The 26,178-nt window shown below is 45.5% G+C and overlaps 1 protein-coding gene across 1 annotated transcript; it reads left to right on the forward strand.

The window, feature by feature from the left end:
• Positions 1-63: 63 nt before the first annotated feature.
• SCNN1D (sodium channel epithelial 1 subunit delta) lies at positions 64-23,185 on the forward strand (the record flags this gene model as incomplete). The annotated part of the gene is made up of 12 exons (XM_081956267.1): positions 64-395; positions 2,740-2,953; positions 6,071-6,264; positions 11,355-11,458; positions 14,344-14,507; positions 16,187-16,285; positions 17,476-17,593; positions 19,176-19,254; positions 20,712-20,769; positions 21,520-21,578; positions 22,569-22,644; positions 22,768-23,185. The coding sequence occupies 12 exons, from the start codon at positions 64-66 to the stop codon at positions 23,182-23,184; spliced, it is 1,914 nt and encodes a 637-aa protein (XP_081812393.1). The 3' UTR covers position 23,185.
• Between the last annotated feature and the right edge of the window lie 2,993 nt (positions 23,186-26,178).

The raw sequence follows: 26,178 nt of genomic DNA on the forward strand, positions 1-26,178 counted from the left end.
TGGTATTTTATCCTCTGGGTTGCCCTAATTCCTAATCCCAAACGTCTGTTCCAGATGGACAGAATGGGGGAGGTTTTGCCGAAAGAAACGGAGGACGCAACCAAGGAGGAGGACGCTGCCCTGATTGAATTCTACAGCTCTTTCAGGGACCTCTTCGAATTCTTCTGCTTAAACACCACAATCCATGGCACCATTCGCTTGGTGTGCTCGGACAGTAATAGGATGAAAACAGCATTCTGGGCGCTGCTCTTCCTATCCAGCTTTGCTATGCTCTACTGGCAGTTTGCACTCATCTTCAACCAGTACTGGGCCTACCCAGTCGTCATGTCAATGTCGGTTCATTCAGAACCGAAGATGTTCCCCGCCATCACTCTTTGCAGTTTGAACCCTTATAGGTAAGTTTCCCCCCCCTTCTGACTTTTGTTTCCCTTACTCCGCAAAAGCTCCTTATACCATCTTAATGGTTATAATTGTTCCAAGGATATTATTCTTTCAAGGTAAAAGTAAAGGTTCCCCCCTCGCACATATGTGCTAGTCGTTCCCCACTCTAGAGGGCAGTGCCAGGGGTGGCTCGCTACCGGCATTATTGCCGATTTGGTGCACGGAAAAATTTGCAGCATGCGCAGAATGTTAGAAAAGTGGGGGGGGGGGGATTTACATTTTTGCAATGAAGATTGTTCTGCTCAGAAGCAAAAATCAAGATGGCGCCGCCACCGATTGAACCAGTTTGGGGGCATGACAGGCTGACACAGGGTCTTATTTTCAGAGAAACATGGTATTGTTCGCTTCTTATCATCCCTGGGAGAACTAACCCTAACCCTAATATAAGATAGGGTCTTATTTTTGGGAAAACACAGTATTGTTCACCTCTTATCGTCCTTGGGAGAACTAACCCTAACCCTAATATAAGACAGGGTCTTATTTTTGGGAAAACACAGTATTGTTCACCTCTTATCATCCCTGGGAGAACTAACCCTAACCCTAATATAAGATAGGGTCTTATTTTTGGGAAAACACAGTATTGTTCACCTCTTATCGTCCTTGGGAGAACTAACCCTAACCCTAATATAAGACAGGGTCTTATTTTCAGGGAAACATAGTATTGTTCACTTCTTATCATCCCTGGGAAAACTAACCCTAACCCTAATATAAGACAGGGTCTTATTTTTGGGAAAACACAGTATTGTTCACCTCTTATCGTCCCTGGGAGAACTAACCCTAACCCTAATATAAGACAGGGTCTTATTTTCAGGGAAACATAGTATTGTTCACTTCTTATCATCCCTGGGAAAACTAACCCTAACCCTAATATAAGATAGGGTCTTATTTTTGGGAAAACACAGTATTGTTCACCTCTTATCGTCCTTGGGAGAACTAACCCTAACCCTAATATAAGACAGGGTCTTATTTTTGGGAAAACACAATATTGTTCACCTCTTATCGTCCCTGGGAGAACTAACCCTAACCCTAATATAAGACAGGGTCTTATTTTTGGGAAAACACAGTATTGTTCACCTCTTATCGTCCCTGGGAGAACTAACCCTAACCCTAATATAAGACAGGGTCTTATTTTCAGGGAAACATAGTATTGTTCACTTCTTATCATCCCTGGGAAAACTAACCCTAACCCTAATATAAGACAGGGTCTTATTTTTGGGAAAACACAGTATTGTTCACCTCTTATCGTCCCTGGGAGAACTAACCCTAACCCTAATATAAGACAGGGTCTTATTTTCAGGGAAACATAGTATTGTTCACTTCTTATCATCCCTGGGAAAACTAACCCTAGCCCTAATATAAGATAGGGTCTTATTTTTGGGAAAACACAGTATTGTTCACCTCTTATCGTCCTTGGGAGAACTAACCCTAACCCTAATATAAGACAGGGTCTTATTTTTGGGAAAACACAGTATTGTTCACCTCTTATCGTCCCTGGGAGAACTAACCCTAACCCTAATATAAGACAGGGTCTTATTTTTGGGAAAACACAGTATTGTTCACCTCTTATCGTCCCTGGGAGAACTAACCCTAACCCTAATATAAGACAGGGTCTTATTTTCAGGGAAACATAGTATTGTTCACTTCTTATCATCCCTGGGAAAACTAACCCTAACCCTAATATAAGACAGGGTCTTATTTTTGGGAAAACACAGTATTGTTCACCTCTTATCGTCCTTGGGAGAACTAACCCTAACCCTAATATAAGACAGGGTCTTATTTTCGGGGGAACATAGTATTGTTCACTTCTTATCATCCCTGGGAGAACTAACCCTAACTCTAACCCTAACGCTAACCCTAATATAAGAGAGGGTCTTATTTTTGGGGAAACATGATATTGTTTGCCTCTTATCGTCCTTGGGAGAACTAACCCTAACCCTAATATAAGACAGGGTCTTATTTTTGGGGAAACACGATATTGTTTGCCTCTTATCGTCCCTGGGAGAACAGAAACAGCTTACAAATTGGATGAATAAAGAATCAAATGATTTATATGGGTGTCGTAGCCAATGAGGGATCAGAGAGTAATTAGGCCAACGTCATGGCTATAGACAGCCGAACTGTTGACTGTTGAGTGCAAAGGTTCCTGGAGATTAATCAAACGTAATTAATGGGATAATTAGCATAACCCAGCATACTCTAGTGTTTAGGGAATAGGATCCTATTTCCTCCCAAACAAGATCTCGGAAAATTTTCCCCTGGCTTTTATAATCCTTTTGTCACGTCTGCCCATCTTCCCAGGATCAGCCCAGTCAATCAAGATATCGCTAAACTGGATAATCTGGCGAGGGAAACCTTATTCAATTTATATGGCTTCCACATTCCTAAGAACACTAAGGAAGACATCAGCATCGACTTTTCGGAAGAGAATCCCGGCCAGGTCAATGGCTCCACCTTCCATCTGGATCGTAACATCGCCCTAGTGAAGATGGACGGCAAAGTTGGGTTCCGGCTGGTAAGTGGAACAGCTCCTCTCCCCTCCCCGCCCTCCATTGTAACACCTTCCTTTATGGACCACTGGCATCAAATTTAGAATTTGAAGGATTCTCCATGTAGACATTTTTTTTTTTAAAAAAAACCATCCTCTGAATAAAAGATAAATGAGAACCAGAGGTGGGTTCCTCCCGGATCAGACAGGTTCAGCCGAGTAGGTACTAACTCGGCCACCCACGCACTCGAACCGGTTCTATTCTCGGCGGTGCCATCTTGATTTTTGGTTCTACGAATGCGCAGAACAATCTCCATTGCAGAAGTGTAATTTCCCACCCCCCTTTTCTAACGTTCTGCCCTCTTTAGGTGTAAATGCACACACATTGTTTTGCCTGCCGTAATGCCGGTCGCAACCCACCCCTGATGAGAACGTACAGGCAGTCCTTGGCTTACGACCACAATTGAGCCCAAAGTTTCTTTCATTGAGGGAGACATTTGTGAACTGGGTTTTGCCCCCTTTTACGACCGTTCTTGCCACCGTTGTCAACTGAATCACGGCAGTCGATAAGCCTAGGCAGGGGGTTGGACTAGAAGACCTCCAAGGTCCCTTCCAACTCTACTATTGTATTGTATTATTGTATTATTGTATTATTGTATTATTGTATTATTGTATTGTATTGTATTGTATTGTATTGTATTGTATTGTATTGTATTGTATTGTAAGTTAGCAACCCGGTTGTTAAATGAATCCGGCTTCCCCGTTGGCTTTGCTTGTTCAGAAGGTCGCCAAAGAGGAATCTTGTGACCTTGGGGGCACTGCGACCGTTGTAAAAATGAGGCAGCTGCGTCTTAATTTTGATCATGTCATCGTGGAGATGCTGCAAAGGTCGAAAAAAATGGCCATAGGTTGCATTTTTTTGAACGCCGTTGTAACTTTGAATGGTCATTAAATGAACGGTCGTTAAGTCAGGGTTCCCGGTGCATTGATCTGGAAAAGAGAAAGAACTTTTGCCTAGTAACCTTGCTATCTTCCTTAACTTTCTTAATTCCCTGATTAGATAACTTTTAGTCACAAATTGATAACTCCCAGTTGGGTAAGAGCTTCTACTGGGAGCAGTGGTGAAGTGTATTTTTTTTTTTTGGCACTGGTTCTGTAGGCGTGGCTTGGTGGCGGGGGTCATGTGACTGGGTGGACGTGGCCAACTCTTTTTTCGCTTTTTAAAGCGGAAAAAAAATGTTTTAAAAAGGGGAGGGGGGAAAGGTTCCCACGATCGCGCCACTCGCAGCTGATCCTGTGTGATTGTCGGAAGCTTCCCCTCCCCCCCCCCACTTTTTAAAGCATTTTATTTCCTACCTATTTCCCCAAACCGGCAGGGAAAAAGTGCTTTAAAAAGTGAAAGGAAAAAAAAGCTTCCGATGATCAGCTGTGAGCCGCGCAATCGTCAGAAGTCCCCCCCCCCCCCGGCTTTATAAAGCATATTTTTCCTGAATATTCGCCTGAACCGGCAAGGGAAAAAAATGCTTTAAAAAGTGAAAAACGGCTGATCCGCGCGATCCTCGGAAGCCTTTTTTTTAAAAACTATCAATTCGCAGAAACGACGACAATCGTCTCTATTGGTTCAGCCGAACTGGGAGGATTTTACTCCCTGGGTTGGGAGTGATAGAAAGCCCAGACCATCCAATCTGCAGGAAGTGAGGCAAGCTTTTACTAGTGTGGAATTATCATGATGATGGGAGCTTTTTTTTTTAAAAAAAAAACACCTTGACTCAGTCCAGCGCTAGGCACTTCTTCCCCCAGCACAGTTTTTGCCTCTCCCACAACCGCCTCCCTTCTTTTGTACCTGTAAAATAAATAATAATCAAGGGCTTAAGGCATGTGTTATTGTTAAACCCCAGCAACAAACCCAGCAATTAAGGATAGCTTAAGGAAGGCAAGAAGCGTATTGCTCAGAACTTCCATGGAATAACTCATGAGATACCAGCTCAGTGAGAAGATCCCGTAGTCTCTTGACGTCCGGATTCAAGATTTATGGGTGGCTTTGTGGTCCATAACAGAGACGCGGTGACTCAGTGGCTTAAGACGCCGAGCTTGTCGATCAGAAAAGTCGGCCGTTCGGCCGTTCAAATCCCTAGCGCCGCATAATGGAGTGAGCACCCGTGACTTGTCCCAGCTTCTGCCAACCTAGCAGTTCGAAAGCAGGTAAAAAATGCAAGTAGAAAAATAGGGACCACCTTTGGTGGGAAGGGAACAGCGTTCCGTGCCCCTTTGGGAGTTGAGTCATGCCGGCCACATGACCACGGAGGCATCTTTGGACAGCGCTGGCTCTTCGGCTTTGAAACAAGAGATGAGCACCGCCCCCTAGAGTCAGGAACGACTAGCATGTATGTGCGAGGGGAACCTTTACTTTTACCATGTACGTCTAATTTTAACATCGCATTAGTGGCAGCAGTGTTAACATCGCTGCCTTGTACTTGCACCAAGAGAAGTCATTTAAAAAGAGGAAAATTATAGTATAATAATAATAAAACAATACTAATATTTACTATAGGAGAAAAGCTAGACCAGAGAGATAGAAGTTCAGAGGGTCAAATAATCCACTAATCACAGGGCAAATGCCCCTTGTGTCCCATTTGTGGCTCTCTAGTGTAGGAAGCAGTGTCCAAGAAAGCAGTAGCATCTATCAAAACCTTCTACTGGTAGTCCTCAACTTATGGCAGTTTGTTTAGTGACCGTTTCAAAGTTACAACAACGCTGAACGAAGTGACTCACGACTGCTGACCTTGCAGCATCCCCGTGGCCATGTGATCAAAATTCAGCCCCTTGGCAACTGACTCATATTTACGACAGCTGCAGTGTCCCAGGGTCACGACATCCCCTTTTACAACCTTCTGACAGACAAAATCCAGGAAGGGGGGGGGAAGCCGGATTCACTTAACAACCGTGTTACTAACTTAACGGCGGCAGTCTTTCACTGAACAACTATGTCCAGAAAGGTCGTAAAATGGGGCAAAACCCACTTAGCAACAGAAAGGCGGAGTTCAGTTGCGGCCGTAAGTCAAAGATTATCCCGTATTACAGTTTCTTAGAATCTCGGCCTATTTATCCTCCCCCTTTTTTTCCCCTTTTTTTTCTGCTCCGAAGTGCAACACAACAGGTGGAAATTGTTACAACAAGGTGTACATTTCTGGAGTGGACGCTGTCCAAGAGTGGTACCGTTTCCACTACATGAATATCATGTCACAGATCCCGTCCATCATCAAAATGTCCCAAAATGAAGATCACATCAAAAACTTGATCTATTCTTGCCAATATGATGGGGAGCCATGCCGGACAAGGTAATTGACATCTTCGTCTGCGATGGAGGATGGTGGGGAGGGGAGGATTCCCACCTCCCCAATATGGAATTGCTTTCCCTATTCAACTGTTTGTTTTTTTGTAAAATATAATTGTTGAAAGAAATGTCCTTCAAGTGGGGAAAAAAGACACTGGAAACATGGAGGCTGCTTGGAAAGAGGGTTTAATGGTGGACAGGACCACATGGCTTGAGCTCCTGAATAGAAAATAGATCACACGCTTCAATGTTGGGTGGAGAAGAAGAGAAGGAAAAAAGGGCTGAGATGCTGAAAGACCCTGATTTTATGCCCTCTCTGGCCTTTGATCTTGAGCTCGTCTTCTGATTGGTTTTCAGACTCCCATGGAGCCATGCAGGGGCAACTCTCTAGGCCGTGTTCTGAATCCAGGTTTGGTTGAGTTCTCAGATGCCACGTGGGGAGTTGGGTAAAGGCTAATCATGCCTTAATCCCATCCCCCTGGAGCTGAAGGGGAGAACTCTTTATTATGTAAAGGGAATGCCTTGGGCATCTTAATGGCCCATTGACAAAGGGGGTGGGGGCAGGAAGCTGCAGGGAGCTACTCTGTCTTTAAAACATGTTTCTCCCTTTTCACATCCAGGGAAATATAATATTCTGCCTTTTCAATATTTCCTAGCATATTTCATTTTTCTGGGAGAGGGCTGAGCGATAACTTCCTACAGTATTTATTATCTTTTCCAACATTTAAAACCCAAAGCCCAAATTTTGGTCCCCTCTCTGCCTCCGACGTAGAGCCCTCATCCGAGCCTTCCCTAGACTCCAGGACTGGCCCATCTTCCTCCCCAACCTCCTCACTGTCCGAATCTGCTGCCGGCTCCACTGGCCGCTGTCAGGCCACAACACAGGGTCTCTTTATGTCTTCCTTTCTAACCCCATCTGTCAAGCGCCACCCCACTTATTTAAACCCCCAATTTCACAGGGACCAAGTCATTTCTGATGACTTGTGCGTTGATCGCTTTCTCCTTGGGGTGTGTATGTGTGGTGGGAGAAATCCAGGGCACTGAAGGGGAGACGTCTTTGCTCCAAAACTCCCTCCGTTTCCTATATCTCTCGAGAGGCTGAAGCTATTCCGAGCGCCGCCCAACGCTCACCTTAGCTTTTCCATTCCAACGCAATGGCTTGTTGGGTTGAGAACAATCTGATAAAAACCATTGCACACCTGCCCACGGCTGGTTAAATAACCTCTCCTGACACTTGCCCCGAACATTCTCCTGGGGACATTGCAGAGAGGCTTTGCAACTCACCTGGAGAAGAAAGAAAGGCAAAAGGTACAATTTTGCACCTTTGCTAACCCTTTTTGTTTTGTTTTGTTTTGCCGTATTGCGAAGCCTACCCAGCCCAAAGCGAGTCGGATTGTACAAATAGATGATAGGTTTCTCTATTTATTTGAGATATCTATAGGTACCCATATCTATAGATGTTTAATCCGTCAGAAAGGGGAGATTTTAATGTTTAACCTGTCAGAAAGGGGAAATGCTCAGCCGCATGCTTGGATAACAATCAGGTGAACAGCATGTCCATTGTAATTCAGAAGTAGGCATTGATGCAATCCAAGTTTTTATCTTTCTCCTCACTCCACCCGGTTTCTCCTTGCAATGTAGCCCAACACCATCATGTCCCTCAGAGCCAGTGGTAGGTTTCAAAAAAAATTTAAATCTCTTCTGTAGGTGTGGCCTGCTTTGTGGAAGTGGCTTGCTGCCATGTGACCGAGTGGGAGTGGCTTGCCAGCCATGTGACTGGGTGGGCGTGGCCAACTTGTAAAATGTGGTGAAAGTCCCTTAACAACGCTCTTGCTTAACAACCAAAATGTTGGCTCAGAAACTCTGGCATTTGAATCACACAAGTCTTAAAGCTGTCAAGTTACAAGACCCTTGCACCCTTAACCCTTTAGAAAAAAAAAAACCCAGGGATGTTCAAACTTGACAGTTTTAAGACTTGTGGACTTCAACTCCCAGAATGCCTCCTCTCTCTCTTCATCTTGATGTGCGGATGGGTGGGGGGAGGGAGCTGGAACCGGTTCTAAATGGCACTGTAGATTTGTGGAACCTCTTCTATAGAAGAGGTTAGAACTGGCAGGAACCCACCCCTGCTCAGAGCCCACCTGCGGCCTACTTCAACCCAGAAAACTGCAGCCAATTCTGATCTAGCCCATTCCTCAGAGGGCCGCCCGGAGGATTCTGGGAGTTGAAGTCCATGTGTCTTAAAGTTGCCAAGATTGGGGGGGGGGGTGTCTCGATTTAGATAAATTTGCACATGAAGTGTGGCAAATAAAAAAAAAAGTTTGCTAATCGTTTGTTTCGTTTAAAGTTTCCCCTGGGATTGCACCCAAGACTTTTCCATTCCGTCCACAAATCTTGAAATATATGCGATATCTGCAAGATTTTGACCAAACCTCTAGCTAGCTCTAAGTCTTCCAGATTTTTTATTTTATTTTATTTAGTTTGTCAAACATGTACAAGATAACAGGTATAAGTATAAACATGGACATGAACAAGGGAAATCAGTACAAATAAATGGGGACAGTAGGAATGCTGGTGCGCTTATGCATGCCCCTTTACGGACCTCTTAGGAATGGGTCCACGGTAGACACTTTAAGGCTGAAGCTGTGGGGTTTTGAGGATGTAACAACGGAGTCAGGTAGGGCATTCCAGGCGTTGACCACTCTGTTGCTGAAGTCGTATTTTCTGCAATCAAGTTTGGAGCGGCTTACCTTGAGTTTGTATCCATTGTTCGCCCGAGTATTATTGCAGTGAAACCTAAGTCGTCGTTGACAGGTAGGGCGTTGTAGCAGACAATTTTGTGTACTACACTTAGATCAGACCGTAGGCGGCGTAGTTCCCAGCCCAAAATTTCAAACCTGGTGGCATAAGGGATTTTATTGTGAGCAGAGGAGCGGAGGACTCTTCTCGTGAAATACCTTTGGACCTGCTCAATCGTATTAATGTCCGATAAACAGTGTGGATTCCAGGCAGACGAGCTGTATTCGAGGATTGGTCTGGCAAAGGTTTTGTATGCCCTAGTTAGCGGTACAATATCAACAGAGAAGAAGCTTCGCAAAATTAGGTTCACAACTCTTAATGCCCTTTTGGTAATGTAGTTACAGTGAGCTCTTTGAGATGAGTACTCCTAGTTTAGATTAAGGGCATCTAATCCCTCTCAACTTCAGAAGGCACGATTGGATGACGCAAACGATCCTAACTGGCCTATTATCAACCTAAGACTTTTTTGCCTATCAACATTTGAATTTTCAGAAAACCCCTTCACTTTCTGCCAGCTCTCTGATTACACTTGGCTTAAATAGCCTGCAGGGGGTGGCTTCTTTTTACCTCGGTACTGACATGTGGCCCTTCACCATTTTTTTTTATCCTGCCTCATCATCATGTCTGTATGTATATAGCATCACCTTTCCTAGGTTTTCTTTTTTCCTTTTCTCCTTTTGGTGGAGCCCAAGTACGAAAGGTCAACCTCTGCCCAGTCGGTTTTGAAATGAGATACAAGGGAACAGACTGCGAGACGCAAAATCATCACGCTTATCACCGTATCCACGCCATTGCCATATCTCCTAAGCAAACATTTGTTTTAGGCTTATCCAGACAAAAGAAATTCACAAACTCTTGGATATGCTAACGAATTGCCAGATCTGAACTTTACTCAATCCACCGAGCGGGTGTAATTATAACGGATAACACAATGTCTCCACAAGATGTAGATTAAATTGGATTATACTGCTGTAAAGATATATATTTTTTAATCTCTCAAAAGCCATCCTAGAGAAAACACTGCAGTGTATTAGTTGAAGTGCTGGATGGGGACATGTTGGCTCAATTTAGCTGACCATTTGATTTTGGAGCTGCTTCTTCTTCTTCTTCTTCTTCTTCTTCTTCTTCTTCTTCTTCTTCTTCTTCTTCTTCTTCTTCTTCTTCTTCTTCTTCTTCTTCTTCTTCTGGTTTGTCAAACATGTACAAGATAGCAGAATATAAGTATGAACATGGTTTTGAACAAGGGAAATGGGTACGAATAAATGGGGACAATAGGACAGGGATATTAGGCACGCTGGTGCGCTTATGTATGCCCCCTTTACGGACCTCTTAGGAATGGGTTGAGGTCCACGGTAGACAGTTAAAGGTTGAATTTGGGGGGGGGGGGTTGAGTATGTAACAACGGAGTCAGGTAGAGCATTCCAGGCATTGACCCCTCTGTTGCCCAAGTCGTATTTTCTGCAACCGAGTTTGCAGCGGTTTACCTTGAGTGTATATCTATTGTTTGCCCTTCTATTATTGTGGTTGAAGCTGAAGACGTCGTTGACAGGTAGGGCGTTGTAGCAGACAATTTTGAGTACTACGCTTAGGTCAGATCGTAGGCGGCGTAGTTCCAGGTTGCCCAAGCCCAAAATTTCAAACCTGGTGGCAGAAGGGATTCTGTTGTGAGCAGAGGAGCGGAGGACTCTTCTCATGAAATACCTCTGGACCCACTCAATCGTACTAATGTCTGATATACAGTGTGGATTCCAGGCAGACAAGCTGTATTCGACGATTGGTCTGGCAAAGGTTTTGTATGCCCTAGTTAGCGGTACAATGAGGCCAGTGGCTTTCCTAGCCCATCTTATGAATTGCTGCAGGGCATATATGGGGTAAGACCATCTTCTATGAAAAAAGACTGTTTATATCAGGGGTACCTAAACCCCCAGGCCGTGACCCAGTACCTGGTTGTGGCCCATTCAGAACTGGACCGCAGAAGCGCCCAGCATGCCCGCATAGCTCCATATTCATGAGTGGCGGGTACTTGTGCCAATGGAGGTGGGCATGTGTGAACTTGTCTGCCACTCATGTGGGACCATCTCCTCCTATCCCGCCATGCTGCAAAAGTCGAGGAACTCTAGTTTATCCCATTTACTACAACTGGAGCAAATGAAACATAAAACCCTTCCCAATTGGGAGAAAACTGGTCTACTGTTATCAGTCACCATGCCCAAAAAGTGTCTATATATCAATTCAGATTTATTCTTGGCTCCTATTTTCATTCTCCTTTCCTTCTGTGATGTCTTTTCACAACAGCGATCACGAACATTTTCACCACCCCGTCTACGGGAGCTGCTTCACCCTGAACAAGAATGGAACGGATAAGTTCTGGAAAGCTTTCAAGCCAGGAATTGTTTATGGTATGTACAGATCCCCCCAAAATAAGCAGATTAATCCGAATCATGCAAAATTAGATTGAAATACCAGTGGCTGGGAGTTGCTGTGCTTCCTTTTTTACAGGATGTGATTGGTCATTGGGGGAAAACAAGGTACCGCGTTTCCCCGAAAGTAAGACAGCGTCTTATTTTCTTTAGAACCCCCCCCCCCCGAAATAAGCGCTTGGCCTTATTTTCAGGGAGGGTCTTATTATTTTTGAGGTGCAGGAGGCGGCTTAACCTCAGCCTGCAGATCAGCTGATCCAGAGAGGTCCAGAAGTTCTGTCTCTGGCGCACTCTTGCCAGCCCTAGCATTGCTGGGCCTGCTGCTCTTTTTGAGGCCGCCACTAAGAGAAGAGGCGCGGGAGCTAGGATTTGCGGGAGCAGCTTCTGTGAGGCCGTTCCGCGTGGATGGCAGGTGCATGTGGGGCATCTTCTCATTCCCCCCCCCCGGAAGTGGCGGGGACCAGCTTTGCATGTGTTTAAATATTTTAGGGAAGGGCTGATTTTCAGGAGAGGGCTTATTTTAGCGCATGCGCTCAAAAGCCCAATTATTACCCGGGGAGGTCTTATTTTCTGGGAAATAGAGTAATATCTTTAGGTCTTTTCTTTTTAATCCAAGTATAATGCACAACTTACTGGCAGAAAGTAATTTCCAGTTGGGTCTTATTTTGGAGGAAACTGTGTGTGTGTGTGTGTGTGTTTGTGTGTGTGTGTTTGTGTGTGTGTGTGTGTGCGCGCGCCTTTCTGAGAAATACACACAGACACATTATGAGCATCCTGAAAAATCATGCTTGGGCTTATTTTCCAGTTGGGTCTTATTTCTGGGAAACAGGTGTGTGTTTTTTTGTGTGTGTGTTTTCTGGGAAACACACACACACACACACACACACACACAGACCTGTTTCCCGGAAAATAAGACCCAACTGGAAAACGAGTCCTAGCATGATTTTTCAGGATGCTCATAATATAAGCCAAAAGGAAGCCCCAGTTGTCAACCAAATGGACGCATTTAGTACCGTCTTTCCATGGAAAAAAAGACCTCATAGGAATATGAGCCCTAATGCGTCCATTTGGAGCAAAAAATATTATGACCCAGTCTTATTTTTGAGGAAACGTGTGTCTGTATAACTGAAGACTGGTTTTAATCAAGGCAAGAGCAACTGGAGAAGCAGAATCCCATGACCTCATGTCACCTTAATGATAAAGAACGGAGAAAGTGTTAGGCAACGAGAGAAAAAAAAATCTGGAGGGGAAGACGGATAGAATGAAAGCAGCGCTTACAGACCTGGGCAGCCATTTGGGGAATCATAATTCCAGGTACAGGTTGCTCCAAGCATAGCAGCCATAAGGATGTGTTTAAACAGGCAGACAGCAAGTTTGTGAGACGCCGCTAACACTGTTTTTAAGAACTAACAAGTTACTCTAGGGAGAGCCGAAGAAAGAGGATAGGGTAAGTCACAGAGATTTTTCCATCTCGGTGCAGATCGCGCATGAAATCTCCCCTGAGCCTTTCAGAGCTTTTGTTTTTACAAGCCCTAGAGAAAAAAAAAAACACACCATCGCTGTATTATTTTTGCCGATTGACAAAAAATGCCCGGTAGAACTGGTAAGAATATTGTTTTTTTTTTAAAAAAGGCAGTAAAACAATAAAGTAGAGCAAACCATACTAAGTGAGCTTAAAACAATATAAGATGTACCTGTTATCCTGTTTCCCCCAAAATAAGACCTCCCCGGATAATAAGCCCAATCGGGCTTTTGAGCGCATGCGCTAAGATAAGCCCTTTCCTGAAAATATTGCAACACAGCAGCTGCCATGAAGTGACCACACTCGCCGCCTCCTGCACCTCAAAAATAATATGACCTCCCCAAAAATAAGGCCAAGCGCTTATTTCAGGGGTCAAAAGCAAATTTCTGGGGAAAGAAACACAGTATATATAGCACCAGCGATATTAATAAGAGAGGCAGTTTCAGGGAAACTACAATGGAAACATTAAGAGCAAAAGGGGGAACACGATTCTTTTGCACAATCTAATGTTCACCACCAAAGAGCCAAAAATAAAAAAAACCTCACAATTTAGGGAGGCCAAAACATCAAGGTTTTTTTTTTAAATAGAAAGTTTTATTTTTCTTTCTCATATATACATTCACGAATATACATTCTCATAAGTGCTATTGATATTTATATGTTATCCTTTAACATTTATCACAATTCACTTATATAAATTAAAAATATAATCGGGGTCGCTTTCCTGCCACTCCGTACATCCACCTTATTTTACAACAACCCTACTACTTCTTCCAACCTCCCTTCTCTACCTTCTTCCTTCCTTCTCTCCTTTCTCTTTTCTCCCCCCCCCCCACACTTCAAGTTAAGAGATCTGCCCTTTTGATATAGAAGTGATCAGAAAAAAAAAAATATTGCAGAATAATAACTTTTCAGTCCAGGTCAACGTGTGGATGGTACAAATGATGTTAAAGTTACACTCAATGTGAACAGACATTTCCTCACATCCCTAACCTATTTGAAATCTGTGAACTTCCTTGATGTGTACAGGAGAACATCGAAGCACATGCCGCTTCCACCACCGCATCCTCCTCGAGGCAGATTACACCCTCCTCTATTCGCACGGGAGGCTGCAGAGTCACCGTGAATAATTCACCAGCGAAACACAACCCACACACAGCCAGTGTTGCTCCCACACTTGCTAATCACAACATCCGAGGCAAGCCATGTGCAGGGAAGGTTCGGTTTCTACCAGCCTCCTCACCAGCACGATATAGAAACAAACCATGCCCTCCTCTGCCGAATCCCGATTTTAAACAGTCCTCCCGTTTCTCCTTCCCCAACCTCCTGCTTCCCAATACAGGCCTGTCCCTCATTCTCAAAGTGGAGCAAAAAGACCACATCCCTCTGCTGTCCACCGCGGCGGGTGTGAAAGTCATGATTCACCGGCACAACCAAACTCCCTTTTTGGAGCACGAAGGTTTTGACGTCAGGCCGGGGACTAAAAGTACCATTGGAATCAAACAGGTGGGATTGCCGGTTTCTCCAAGATGACTTTCAAAGGCAGGGAGATCCTTAGGTCTATAGCAGGGGTCAGCAACATGCGGCTCTTTCATCCCTCCGCTGCGGCTCCCTGTCGCCGGTGGGCTCCAGAATTGATAGGGCTTTCAGTTAGGGCAGGTGGAGGAAGAAGGACACCGCTCTAGGAGGAGACTCTATGGTGGGGGGAACCGGACTTCCGGTCGGCTCCAGAATTGAACGGGGGGGGGGCTTCCGGTTAGGACCTTTGTGGCTCTGTGAGAGTTTAAGATTGCCGACCCCTGGTCTATAGGATGCCTGGCAGGTGATTGACAGGTAGTCCTCTACCGAGGGCTACAATGGAGCCCCTCGCTTCCGTTGCTAAGCAAGACAGCTGTTAAGCGAGTTTTGCCCCATTTTATGACCTTGTTGTGTAAGTGAATCACTCCAGTTGTTAAGTTCGTAACACGGTTGTTAAGGGAATCTGGCTTCCCCATTGACTTTGCTTGTCGGAAGGTCTCAAAATGCGATCGTATAACCCTGGGACACTGCAGCCATCATAATTACATGCCAGTTGCCAAATGTCTGAATTTTGATCGTCTGAACTGTTGTTAAGTGTGAAAAAAACAACACTTTTTTTCAGTGCTGTTGTAATTCCGAATGGTCACCAAAACGAATGGCTGTAAGTTGAGGACTACCTGTACAGATTAACAGTTGGAAGGTACCTTGTAGGTCATCTAGTCCAACCCCCCTCCCCAAGCAGGAGACCCTATACAATTCCTGACAAATGGCAGCCCAGTCTTTTCTTGAAAGTCTTCAGTGATGAAGCTCCCACAACTTCTGAAGGCCACTTCTGTTCCTTCAGTTCTCCCTGTCAGAATATTTCTCCCCTATTTCCAGATTGAAACTCTCCTGGTTCAGTTTCCATCCATTATTCCTGCATTTCTGGCCTTCAGGGGCTTTGGAAAACAGATTGTCCCCCTCCTCTCTGTAGCAGACCCTCAAATATTGGAAGACTGCTCTCCTGTCTCCCCTGGTCCTTCTGTTCACTAGACTAGCCATGCCCAGTTCCTGCAACCGTTCTTCATATGTTTTAGCCTACGGTCCCCTAAGAGCAACAAAGATGATGAGGGGACTGGAGACTAAAACCTATGAAGAACGGTTGCAGGAACTGGGTAGGTCTAGTTTAAGGAAAAGAAGGACTAGGGGAGACATGATAGCAGTCTTCCAATATCTCAGGGGCTGCCCCAAAGAAGAGGGCTATTATCCAAAGTACCTGAGGGCAGGACAAGAAGTAATGGGTGGAAACTAATCAAGGAGAGAAGCAACTTAGAACTGTGGAGAAATTTCCTGACAGTGAGAACAATTAATCAGTGGAACAGAAGTTGCCTCCAGAAGTTGTGAATGTTCCAACACTGGAAGTCTTTAAGAAGATGTTGGATAGCCATTTGTCTGAAACGGTATAGGGTTTCCTGCCTAGGCAGGGGGTTGGACTAGAAGACCTCCAAGGTCCCTTCCAGTTCTGCTATTGATTATATGTACTCTCCCAAACAACCAGCCAAGGCAAGCAAACAAAGCACATTCCCAAATAGACATGCTTAGGGGAAGTATTTCAACTACCAGCTGGGTTTGGAGACAATGGATTTTGCAATAAAACACTGTTGTTTTTCTCTCTCCCAATGGCATAGGATGAGGTATCACGCTTGGGTGGGAATTACAGCGTATGTACCCATAACGGGGAAGATGTCAACATCAAATTAGTCTACAACAGCACATATACACTGCAGGTATGGAGAAAGCCAAGAGGGTGCGGTCCCTCATTTATCTCTTCGTGTCTCATCTTTGAATCCCGGCCCATCTCCCTTGAACCTGGCCAAGGTTACCACCGAGAAAAGAAGTTCAAAGCTCCTAGACTTTCTCTTGGAAAGTCCAGAGGTGGCTGCATTCTTTTAATCACCAAACTCGTTAGGAAATGATATTGATCAGTTTACAGTGTCCAATGCCGTACAGTTGTTATGATTTTCATCCATTCATTTGTCTAGTCCCTCTTTTTTCAAGTCTTCCCACTTGGCAGCCATCACTACTCTGTATAAATACACAGCATATATTTAACACGTGTGCCCCATTCAAACAATATCCAGGCTTAACCCTCCCAATGCTTTGAAGCTACTTGTAATCCAGTCTGAAATTAGCATCTGTCATGGCCTGCCAGCAGATTTGGAGAGTGAGGAGGTTGGGGAGGAAGATGGGCCAGTCCTGGAGTCTGGGGAAGGCTCTGTTGAGGGCTCTGTGTTGGAGGCAGAGAGGGGGGCAGAGGCATCTGACAGTTATCAGCTGCCTTCAGAGTCAGACATCAGTGAGGCAGAAGAACAGCTGGAGCCTGTTCCCAGTGTGCGCATGCGCAGAGTTGCCAGAGGAAGGGAACGGCTAAAGAACAGGGGTCAACTTTGGAGTAAGGCCACAGGTGGACGATGAATGGCCCCTCCCAGAGGAAATAAGGGAGGAGCGAAAGGGGAGTGGAGTTTGCAGGAGACCATTAGTTCGCTTCATTGGTTGGTGACTCTCCGAGGCTCCTTTGCCAAGTTTTGCAGATTTTGGCCTGGCAGCTCTCCAAGCCAGATAAGGTCTGTGACTGTAAATCCTCCCTTGAAAGACTTAACTGGATATGAAGGAGCAGAATTCACAGTCAATTAATAAAAGGTTTTTTTTGTCGGGACAAGGAGTTTGCTTTGTGCTCTCGGAAAGCCTCGCTCAGAACAGCATCTTATCCTCTTGTCAACAGATCTTTTCCCTCCTCACTCCCAGAGCAGTACCATATTTGTGTTCCCCGCTCAGATTTAGCCCTCACTGCTCCTCTTAATTCATGTTCCCCATGCAATCTAGTGAATCTGAGCTTGCAAGTTCAGCGCAATGAAAGAAACTCACCCCTCGTTTTGCTCTCCCACTAACGTTCCCATTTCACCTCGTCTTCTTGCAGGCCTGTTTGCATTCCTGCTTCCAGCATCATATGGTTAAGAACTGTGGCTGTGGATATTATTTTTACCCCTTACCTTCTGGAGCCGAGTATTGCAACTACAATAAACATCCTGCCTGGGGTAAGGAATCAAGACGGATAAGGGAATGGATCTGGTTGGTTCCCTTTGCATCTTTCTCCCTAAGCTTGTTTGATGTCTTTGCTTCACTGTATTTTAGCCAGATTTGGGGGCGGGGGGATGGCCAAACCTCCCCCACTCTAGGCTACAGTACATTATTGCCTCTGCCACCCTTGTGAGCCGCCTTTTCTTTGTGCCATCTCGATTTGGCAGTGCCATTTGACGCTGAAATGAGTTCTTACGCTATACATTTTAAGAGCTTCGATACCCTCCTTTGTTTTGCAAAAGTAAAGTACAGTTTGACAAGGGAGGACATCTTCCCCTACAAATTCCTCTTTATTTTGCCGTTCTGTAATGGGCTGTGAGAATACCCTTGGGGGAGACGGGAGGAAAAGCAGCAGCAGCAGCAACGGTTTGACAAGAGATATCTCGGCCCACAGAAGGAATGGGGTGGAGGAAACATCTCAGAAGGAACCTGTTGTGGCCCGCCAATGGCCAGTGGAGCTGGCAGCAGACTCAGACAGTGAGGAGGTTGGGGAGGAACATGGGCCAGTCCTGGAGTCTGGGGAAGGCTCTGATGAGGGCTCTGTGTCGGAGGCAGAGAGGGGGCCAGAGCCGTCTGACAGCTATCAGCTGCCTTCAGAGTCAGACATCAGTGAGGCAGAAGAACAGCGGGAGCCTGTTCCCAGTGTGTGCATGTGCAGAGTTGCCAGAGGAAGGGAAGAGCTAAAGAACAGGGGTTGACTTGGGAGCAAGGCCACAGGTGGACGATGAATGGCCCCTCCCAGAGGGAATAAAAGAGGAGCAAAAGGAGAGTGGAGTTTGCAGGAAACAATTAGTTCGCTCAATTGGTTCGTGACTCTCCGAGACACCTTGCTAAGAGTTTTGCAGATATCATCATGGCAGCTCTCCAAGCCAGATTAGGTCTGTGACTGTAAATCCTCCCTCGAAAGACTTTGCTGGATGTGGATGAGCAGAATTCACAATCAATTAATAAAAAGGGGTTGTTGTTTTTTTGGGACAAGGAGTTTGTTTTGGGCCCTTGGGAAGCCTCGTTCCCCCTAGTTCTCTGAAACGTAAAGACAGCAGAGATGGGACCTCCTTCAAGACCTGCAAGATCCTATTGCTGCAACCTTACAACAAAAGTTGTGTTAGTCCTCGTAGTTTTGGTTCCTCGTCTGGGCTTTCTCAAAGGGCTGATGCATTTAGTGAGAAATCGACGTGGGTTTAATTCTTGAGAAAAATAGGGGCCGTTGCGGTAACCTTTGCTTCGTTCTTAGAGCTGCTAGAGGACAGTTCCGTAATCTGTCCTTTCAAAGTCTCGGGGAGGACGCCCACGTGTGTTTAGCATTTGGACAGCCTGGCCCAAAGTTATTCAGTTGGAAACGGGAAGGGAAAGCCAGACACTGCCGCTCTGTAAATAGGAAGCGACAGTCCAGCTGTATTCATCTGGAAAAGAGGAAACGCGGGTTTCACGGAGCCCCAGCTCAGCCCCTTTGGGGATCTTCCAGCTCTTTGAGTTTTCAAGTGACAGCTTTAGCCGTGGCGGTTGCCTCCTATTGATCTCCTTCCTCTCTTCCCCCAGGTCACTGCTTCTATCTGCTGTACAAAGAGCTCACCGACCACCAGTTAATCTGCTTTAGGCAGTGCCCCAAGCTGTGCAAGTGAGTAGCAGGGGAAGGTTCATGTTGATGGAGCGATAGCAGGTTTACCTCCCCTCATTTTCTACTGTTCCCTGTCTTGTGAAATCTCCTCTTCTTCCATGCTTCAAATCCTCCAAGCGTGCATGCAGACCTATAAGCTGTTTGCAGGCTTGAATCTTCCCCTGGGCCTCCTTTCTTCACCTCAGGGACATTACAGATGAACAGAGTTGGAAGGGACCTTCAGGTCATCTAGTCCGGCGGTCACCAACTGGTGGTCCGTGAGAAAATTTTGGGGGTCCGCAGAAAAATTATTTGCATTTTTTAATATTGCACTAAATCAGAGGTCCTCAAACTACGGCCCCCTGGGACAGATACGTGCAACGAACGCTTGTGTTGCTGCAGAGAGTCTCCCCCTTCGGGGTCTTTTTGTGCGGGGCAGAAGGGGGCAGAAATTCTGACTTGGGGTCTCCTTCAGCCTCCTGGTGGGGGGCTTTGGGCGAAGGCTGGAGGGAAGAGCCGCTGGTGGAGAAGAGACGGAGGGCCTGGTTCCAGTGGGACTGCATCATGGCCTGGAACTGGCTGACCATCTCAGCCCGCTGAGCCTCCAGGCACCGGTACCTGGCCTTGCCCTCCCGCAAGTCTTTCCTCTGCTTGGAAAGCCTATGCTCCTAGTCCTCAGTGAGGTGCTTCTGCTAAGCCTCCTGCTCGGTTAGATCCAATTTGAACCGAGCTGTTTTGCCAACTCTTTCTCCTGGGGGCTGCTTAGCTCCAGCCACTGCTTCCTGTTGGGGCCCTAAGGAGCCCCAGGCGGGCAGGCGAGGGATGGCGAGTAGAGGCTGGCAAGGCGCCTCTTGACGTGAGAGACATCAAGTTGGCCACGCCCACCCAGTCACATGGCCACCTAGCCATACCCATCCAGTTGGTCATTAGGCAGATCATATTAGTGGTCCGCGGGATATAAAATTATGTACTTAGTGGTCCCTGAGGTCCAAAAGGTTGGGGACCCCCTGAGCTAGTCAAACTCCCTTTTTATAGGGTGGTGACATGTTCTGTTAGCTTCCAGCAGAAATCAGAGCCTTGACCAACACTACTACCTTTCCCCACATCCTGTGAATGTGCCATCTTGCAAGATACCTGGGAGGGGTGGAAATCCTCATTAAAGAAGGTGATGCAGTGGGAGGACAAAAAAATATATATGAGCAATTAAACAAGAAATTCAGAAATCAATGTATTGGTTGCTCCAGATGTGATGTAAAAAGAAGATAATCTTGCCGGAGGGAAAAAAATATCCCCCCACATACAGGTGTTTGAGAAAGATTTGTACGCAACCAGTTCATTTTTCATCACCTTACAGAATTACAGCCGTCCCAAATCTTTGGGAAGGCCTTGATAATATTGCAAAAATGTTTGAGGCCGATATGAATGCAAGCTTGCGGGATTGGTATGTAATTAACAGCCAACTCCTATGTCATTGGCAGGGAAACTTGGTATAAGCTCTCCGCGGGATATGCCAACTGGCCATCAACTAAATCCGAGGTAAAGCCATGCTTTTTTTCCTTTTTTTTTGCACAGACTGGGAATGGGGGGATGTGGGGAAACGTAGTAATGACTCACAGTGGACAGCATAACAATTAAAAGTACTCCTATAGAGTTGCTTCTATCCCACCGTTCTTGGAAGGATTCGGAAGCTGTCCACGCTTCTCCTGATCTTGGAAGGCTGAGAACAGACAGGGCACACCTCGAGCTAAACAGCTCCCGATAGGAGAGGAGAGGATAACACAGCACAGCACAGAAATAAGAATAAGAATAGAACAGAACAGAACAGAATAAAGAATCAGGAATAGAATAGAATAGAATAGAATAGAATAGAATAGAATAGAATAGAATTCTTTATTGGCCAAGTGTGATTGGACACACAAGGGACTCGTGACTCTCCGAGACTCTTTGCCAAGCTCTGCCAATATCAGCCTGGCAGCTCTCCAAGCCAGATAAGGTCTGTGACCGTAAATCCTCCCTTTGCTGGATGTGAAGGAGCAGAATCCACAGTCAATTAATAAAAGGTTTTTTTGTTGGGACAAGGAGTTTGCTTCAGGCTTTTGGGAAGCCTCAGTCAGTACAATGAACAATGAATCGGCAACCTTTCCCAAGTCATCGTTCTGAGACCAATCCGAATTCTTGGCTGAACTCCCTATTCCTGCCAGTTCTCCCCATCTCAGTGTGCAGGTTTGTGCCTTCCCGTGCCTTCCCTTTTGGATGTTAATTTCAGTCCCTGCATTTCTCTTTCAGAAATGGATTCACAGAGCCCTGCAGGCAGACCACAGGTACAACATCACCACAATGAACAGGTGAGTTACAGGATTTTCTTGTCCCTTGGCTGGAGAAATCCTACCCGTGATTTGCAGTTTGTGTGTGGCTTGTTTGCTGCTTTTTTTTTTATTTATTTAGTTTTTCAAACATGTACAAACTAATATGTATTCAGTATAAACATGGACATGAGCAAAGGAAGTAAGTACAAATAAATGGGGACAGTAAGACAGAAACGGTAGGCACGCTGGTGCGCTTATGCACGCCCGCTTTACGGACCTCTTAGGAATGGGGTAAGGTCCACAGTAGACACTTTAAGGCTGAAGCTGTGGGGGTTTGAGGATGTAACAACGGAGTCAGGTAGACCATTCCAGGCGTTGAACACTCTGTTGCTGAAGTTGTATTTTTCTGCAATCAAGTTTGGAGCGGTTTACCTTGAGTTTGTATCTATTGTTTGCCGGTGTGTTATTGTGGTTGAAGCTGAAGTAGTCGTTGACAGGTAGGATGTTGTAGCAGACAATTTTGTGTACTACGCTTAGGTCAGACCGAAGGCGGTGTAGTTCCAGGTTGTCCAAACTCACAATTTCGAGCCTGGTGGCATAAGGGATTCTATGGTCAGCAGAGGAGCGGAAGACTCTTCTCGTGAAATACCTTTGGACCCGCTCAATCGTATTAATGTCCGTTATACAGTGTGGATTCCAGGCAGACGAGCTGTATTCGAGGATTGGTCTGGCAAAGGTTTTGTATGCCCTAGTTAGCGGTACAATATCAACAGAGAAGAAGGTTCGCAAAATTAGGTTGACAATTCTCAATGCCTTTTTGGCAATGCAGTTACAGTGACATCTGGGGCTTAGATTGTTTGAGATGACTACTCCTGGGTCCTTGACAGAGTTTTCTGATAGGAATAAGATTACTTTCCTTCGGGGGACTTACAATTTTTTTCCCGTTTTTAATCAGGGCTCTCAGATTCAAGGACAAACTTTATGCTAGAGAAATTTGGTTTGCTCACATTTTCTTTCCCTCCATTTCAGCAAGGATATTGCCAAGGTGAATATTTTCTATGAGCAATTAGATTACTACTCTTGGGATGAGTCTCCAGAATATAACGTAAGTTGGCCGGGGCGGGGGGGGGGGAGAAATCCTCTTTCATTTACCTGCTTTATGCCAGCAAGACGACAACATTCGAAGCCGCTAACTGTATGATTCATATTTTTTATTGGTGGGGTTTAGGTGACTCTGGTGATGTCCAACATGGGAAGCCAGTGGAGTCTTTGGTTTGGATCGTCTGTCCTCTCGGTGGTCGAGATGTTTGAGTTCCTCGTGGACGTCACCATCTTATCTCTCATCTTCTTCTATCGGCGGCTGACGGCCAAGAGGAGGCACAAGGTGTCAAGCCCCCCTAAGGTGCCAAGTGTGAGTTTGACCTTGGAGAAATACCGCTACATCGAAGAAGGTCTGGCCGCGGACCAAGATGCAGAGAAGCCTCAGACCAGCTACGAGAACCCATCCTTCGTTCCCGACGAGGGACTCCCTCCGTATTCCAAACACAACAAGTATCAGATGCCGGAGCTGTATCCGCCTGTGGTTCTTCACCGATTCAAGCACCAAGAAGATCAAGGGACACACCAAGATCCCCCCAAGAGTTAACAGCCACGAAGCCATTTTCAGAGTTTCTCTGCGGAGGAAGTGCAGCCTGCCAAGGGAGCAGTGAATTCAGGGGTGAAATCCAGCAGGTTCTGGAGAACCAGTAGCGGAAATTTTGAGTAGTTCGGAGAACCTCAAATACCGTCTCTGGCTGACCCCAGAGCGGGGTGGGAATGGAGATTTTGCGGTATCCTTCCCCTGCGATGCTCACCGAGCCACGCCCACAGAACTGGTAGTAAAAAAAAAAAGAATTTCACCACTGGGTGAATTCTCCCCACTTGGAAATGTCAAAGCCCCAAAGGATAGGACCCAAGGGATTGGCTTTTCAACATCTGGTGGTGGAATGGGGGATTGTCCTCTTCCCGGTTCTCCAGAGGCCCCTCATGGCAGATCAGTGACTATGTCTGGAAGTGAAAGACAGGACTTCTTCAATGAGCTCATGAAAGTCACAGAGGTCAACTACCCTCCCACCCTTTTTTTCCCCACGGCCTAGGCAGTTGACACACTGCGTGCTGATGAATTCCTGGATGGACTTGAACATGTTTTACCTTCCTTCTGTTATTTCTGTTGCAATATTTGTCCTACGGATAATCAAGGTTTTTTTTTTAATTATTATTATTATTTTGAGCTGTTCCGCATATACATACATACATACATACATACATACATACATACATACTATATATATGTATGTATATATATATATATATATATATATATATATATATATATATATATATATATATATATACATACACACACACACACACATACATACATATATCTTAGTTTTGACTCAAAGCTATGAGGTCTTTTTTTCCATGGAAAGACGGTACTAAATGCGTCCATTTGGTTGACAACTGGGGCTTCCTTTTGGCTTATATTATGAGCATTCTGAAAATCATGCTAGGTCTTATTTTCCAGTTGGGTCTTATTTTCCGGGAAACAGGTTTGTGTGTGTGTGTGTGTGTGTGTGTGTGTGTGTGTGTGTGTGTGTTTCCCGGAAATAAGACCCAACTGGAAAATAAGCCCTAGCATGATTTTTCAGGATGCTCATAATGTGTGGTGTGTCTTTCTGAGAAATACACACACACACACACACACACACACACATACATACATATACCTTAGTTTTGACTCAAAGCTCTCCCGAGAAAACCAGATTCAGCTGGGCACCCTCAGCTAGAATAAAATTGGATCCACGTCATTTCACAGATGTACTCAGGTTAAATGTTAAACCACTCGCATATTCTTTTCCCTCTAAAAATATCTCTTGAGTGGACGGTTTACGAGGAAACGTTCTATATCGTCTGCATTGACAGGAACTCCGGGTTCTTTAGAGGACGCGATAACCGTCATCCGCGCTCTTCATTTGAGCAAAAGAACGTTTTGTGCTTCTTGAGTTGGCCCATAAAACAAAATCTACGTTGGGTGATTGTGATGTTCTGTTCCTCTTTGAAAATGTGGAGCTCCGTGTTCCCTAAGTCAAACAGGCGAAGCAATAGTTGTCACAGTGCAAGGTGGCCGGTGGCCGAAATTAAGTCTAGCCTTTTTCTGAAACTGAATATAATCCAGGGGTTGGCAACCTTAAACGAGACTCCAAGAGCCACAAAGGTCCTAACCGGAAGCCCCCTGGTCAATTCCGGAGCCGACCAGAAGTCCAGTTCCCCCACCATAGAGTCTCCTCCTGAGGCGCCGTGCTTCCCCCCTGCCCCAAACCAGAAGCTCCTCTTAAAATTGTGGCGCCAACCAGCGCGAGGGAGCCGCAGCAGAGGGATGAAAGAGCCACATGCGGCTCCAGAGCCGCAGGTTGCCCACTCCTGATATATTGTCAAACCCTCAGGCGAGAAAGAAAAAATACCTGCGTGCAACTACATTTCTGTGATTCGCTGACAATAACAAGCCTTCGTATCGGTTGACTGTGATCCCCCTGCCTGGAACACATTTCAGTCATCGCTTTTGTCGATGATGCTTGATTATTTTTAGGTCAAGCTAGAAGGAAATAAGAATTACTGCAAGCAAAATGTCAGTGGTAGAATGTTTGCCAGTTCACAGCAGAGGTAGCTTTGGCATCGGGCACTAACGGAGCTTCTGCCGTAGACATAAAACAGAGAATTGGGGATATGCCATTAAATTCTTTTAAAAATCAGCTCTGCTACTGAAGGCTGAAAAGCAAGTTATATGGGGAGGATCCCACCTTGTCGGCCCCGCTCACAGGTTGCCAAACAAAACAAGTAAATATGTTAGCTCAACTACCTGTGTCAAATACCCAACTGACACGTATGTGGAGGTGTCCTGCAAAATCCACATTCTCTAACTTCTGGTTCTGAACATAGCCAAAAATGGTACCCTCCATGGATAAGAGAAGGAGGCTTGGGTGGAATCTCCGAAGAGTTTAAAAAAAGAGAGAGGGAATTAAAACAGTTGAGGAGAAGGTGCTACCAAGGAGCCAAAGAAGAAGGAATGACTAACGATGGGAGAAAGGGAGACAGAGAACTGAGTGGAAGAAGAATGCAAAAAGACAGTTTGCAAAGTAGCGTAGCCGATAGCCTGCTCTCATTTGCAGGGGCTAAGGGCATTTGTAACCAACACGCCTTCTAGGGAGGTATCAAGGAACACTTGTTCTAGATCAAGGCAATCTCCTCTTCCAACTGCAAACAACTCGGCGGTTCTGGAAAGGCAGTATTTTCAACTCCCCCCCTCCCCCGATCTCTGGCAGACACAGCTGTGTTAACCTCAGGTATGCCAGGAAGGGGATGAACAGGCTTCTCTGAGTCAGCCTAGGTAGAACGATGTCATCAGACACCTGTCACGGTCGCTGTTCCCTTTCTCTCCCCTTTTCATGTTGATTTTGTTTCTCTTTACAGTTGTGCTGCTATTGAGACCTGGATGTAATTGTAAACATGAGTATCTGACTGTAAATTATTTGGGATGTGTGCAGGTATGAATGGGAAAATTAAAAAAAAACCTGAAGCTTTTTTTTTTTTTTTGCTTACC

Source organism: Natrix helvetica (genome assembly GCF_964273705.1).
Source record: "Natrix helvetica genome assembly, chromosome: 5".
Classification (NCBI taxonomy): Eukaryota; Metazoa; Chordata; class Lepidosauria; order Squamata; family Natricidae; genus Natrix; species Natrix helvetica.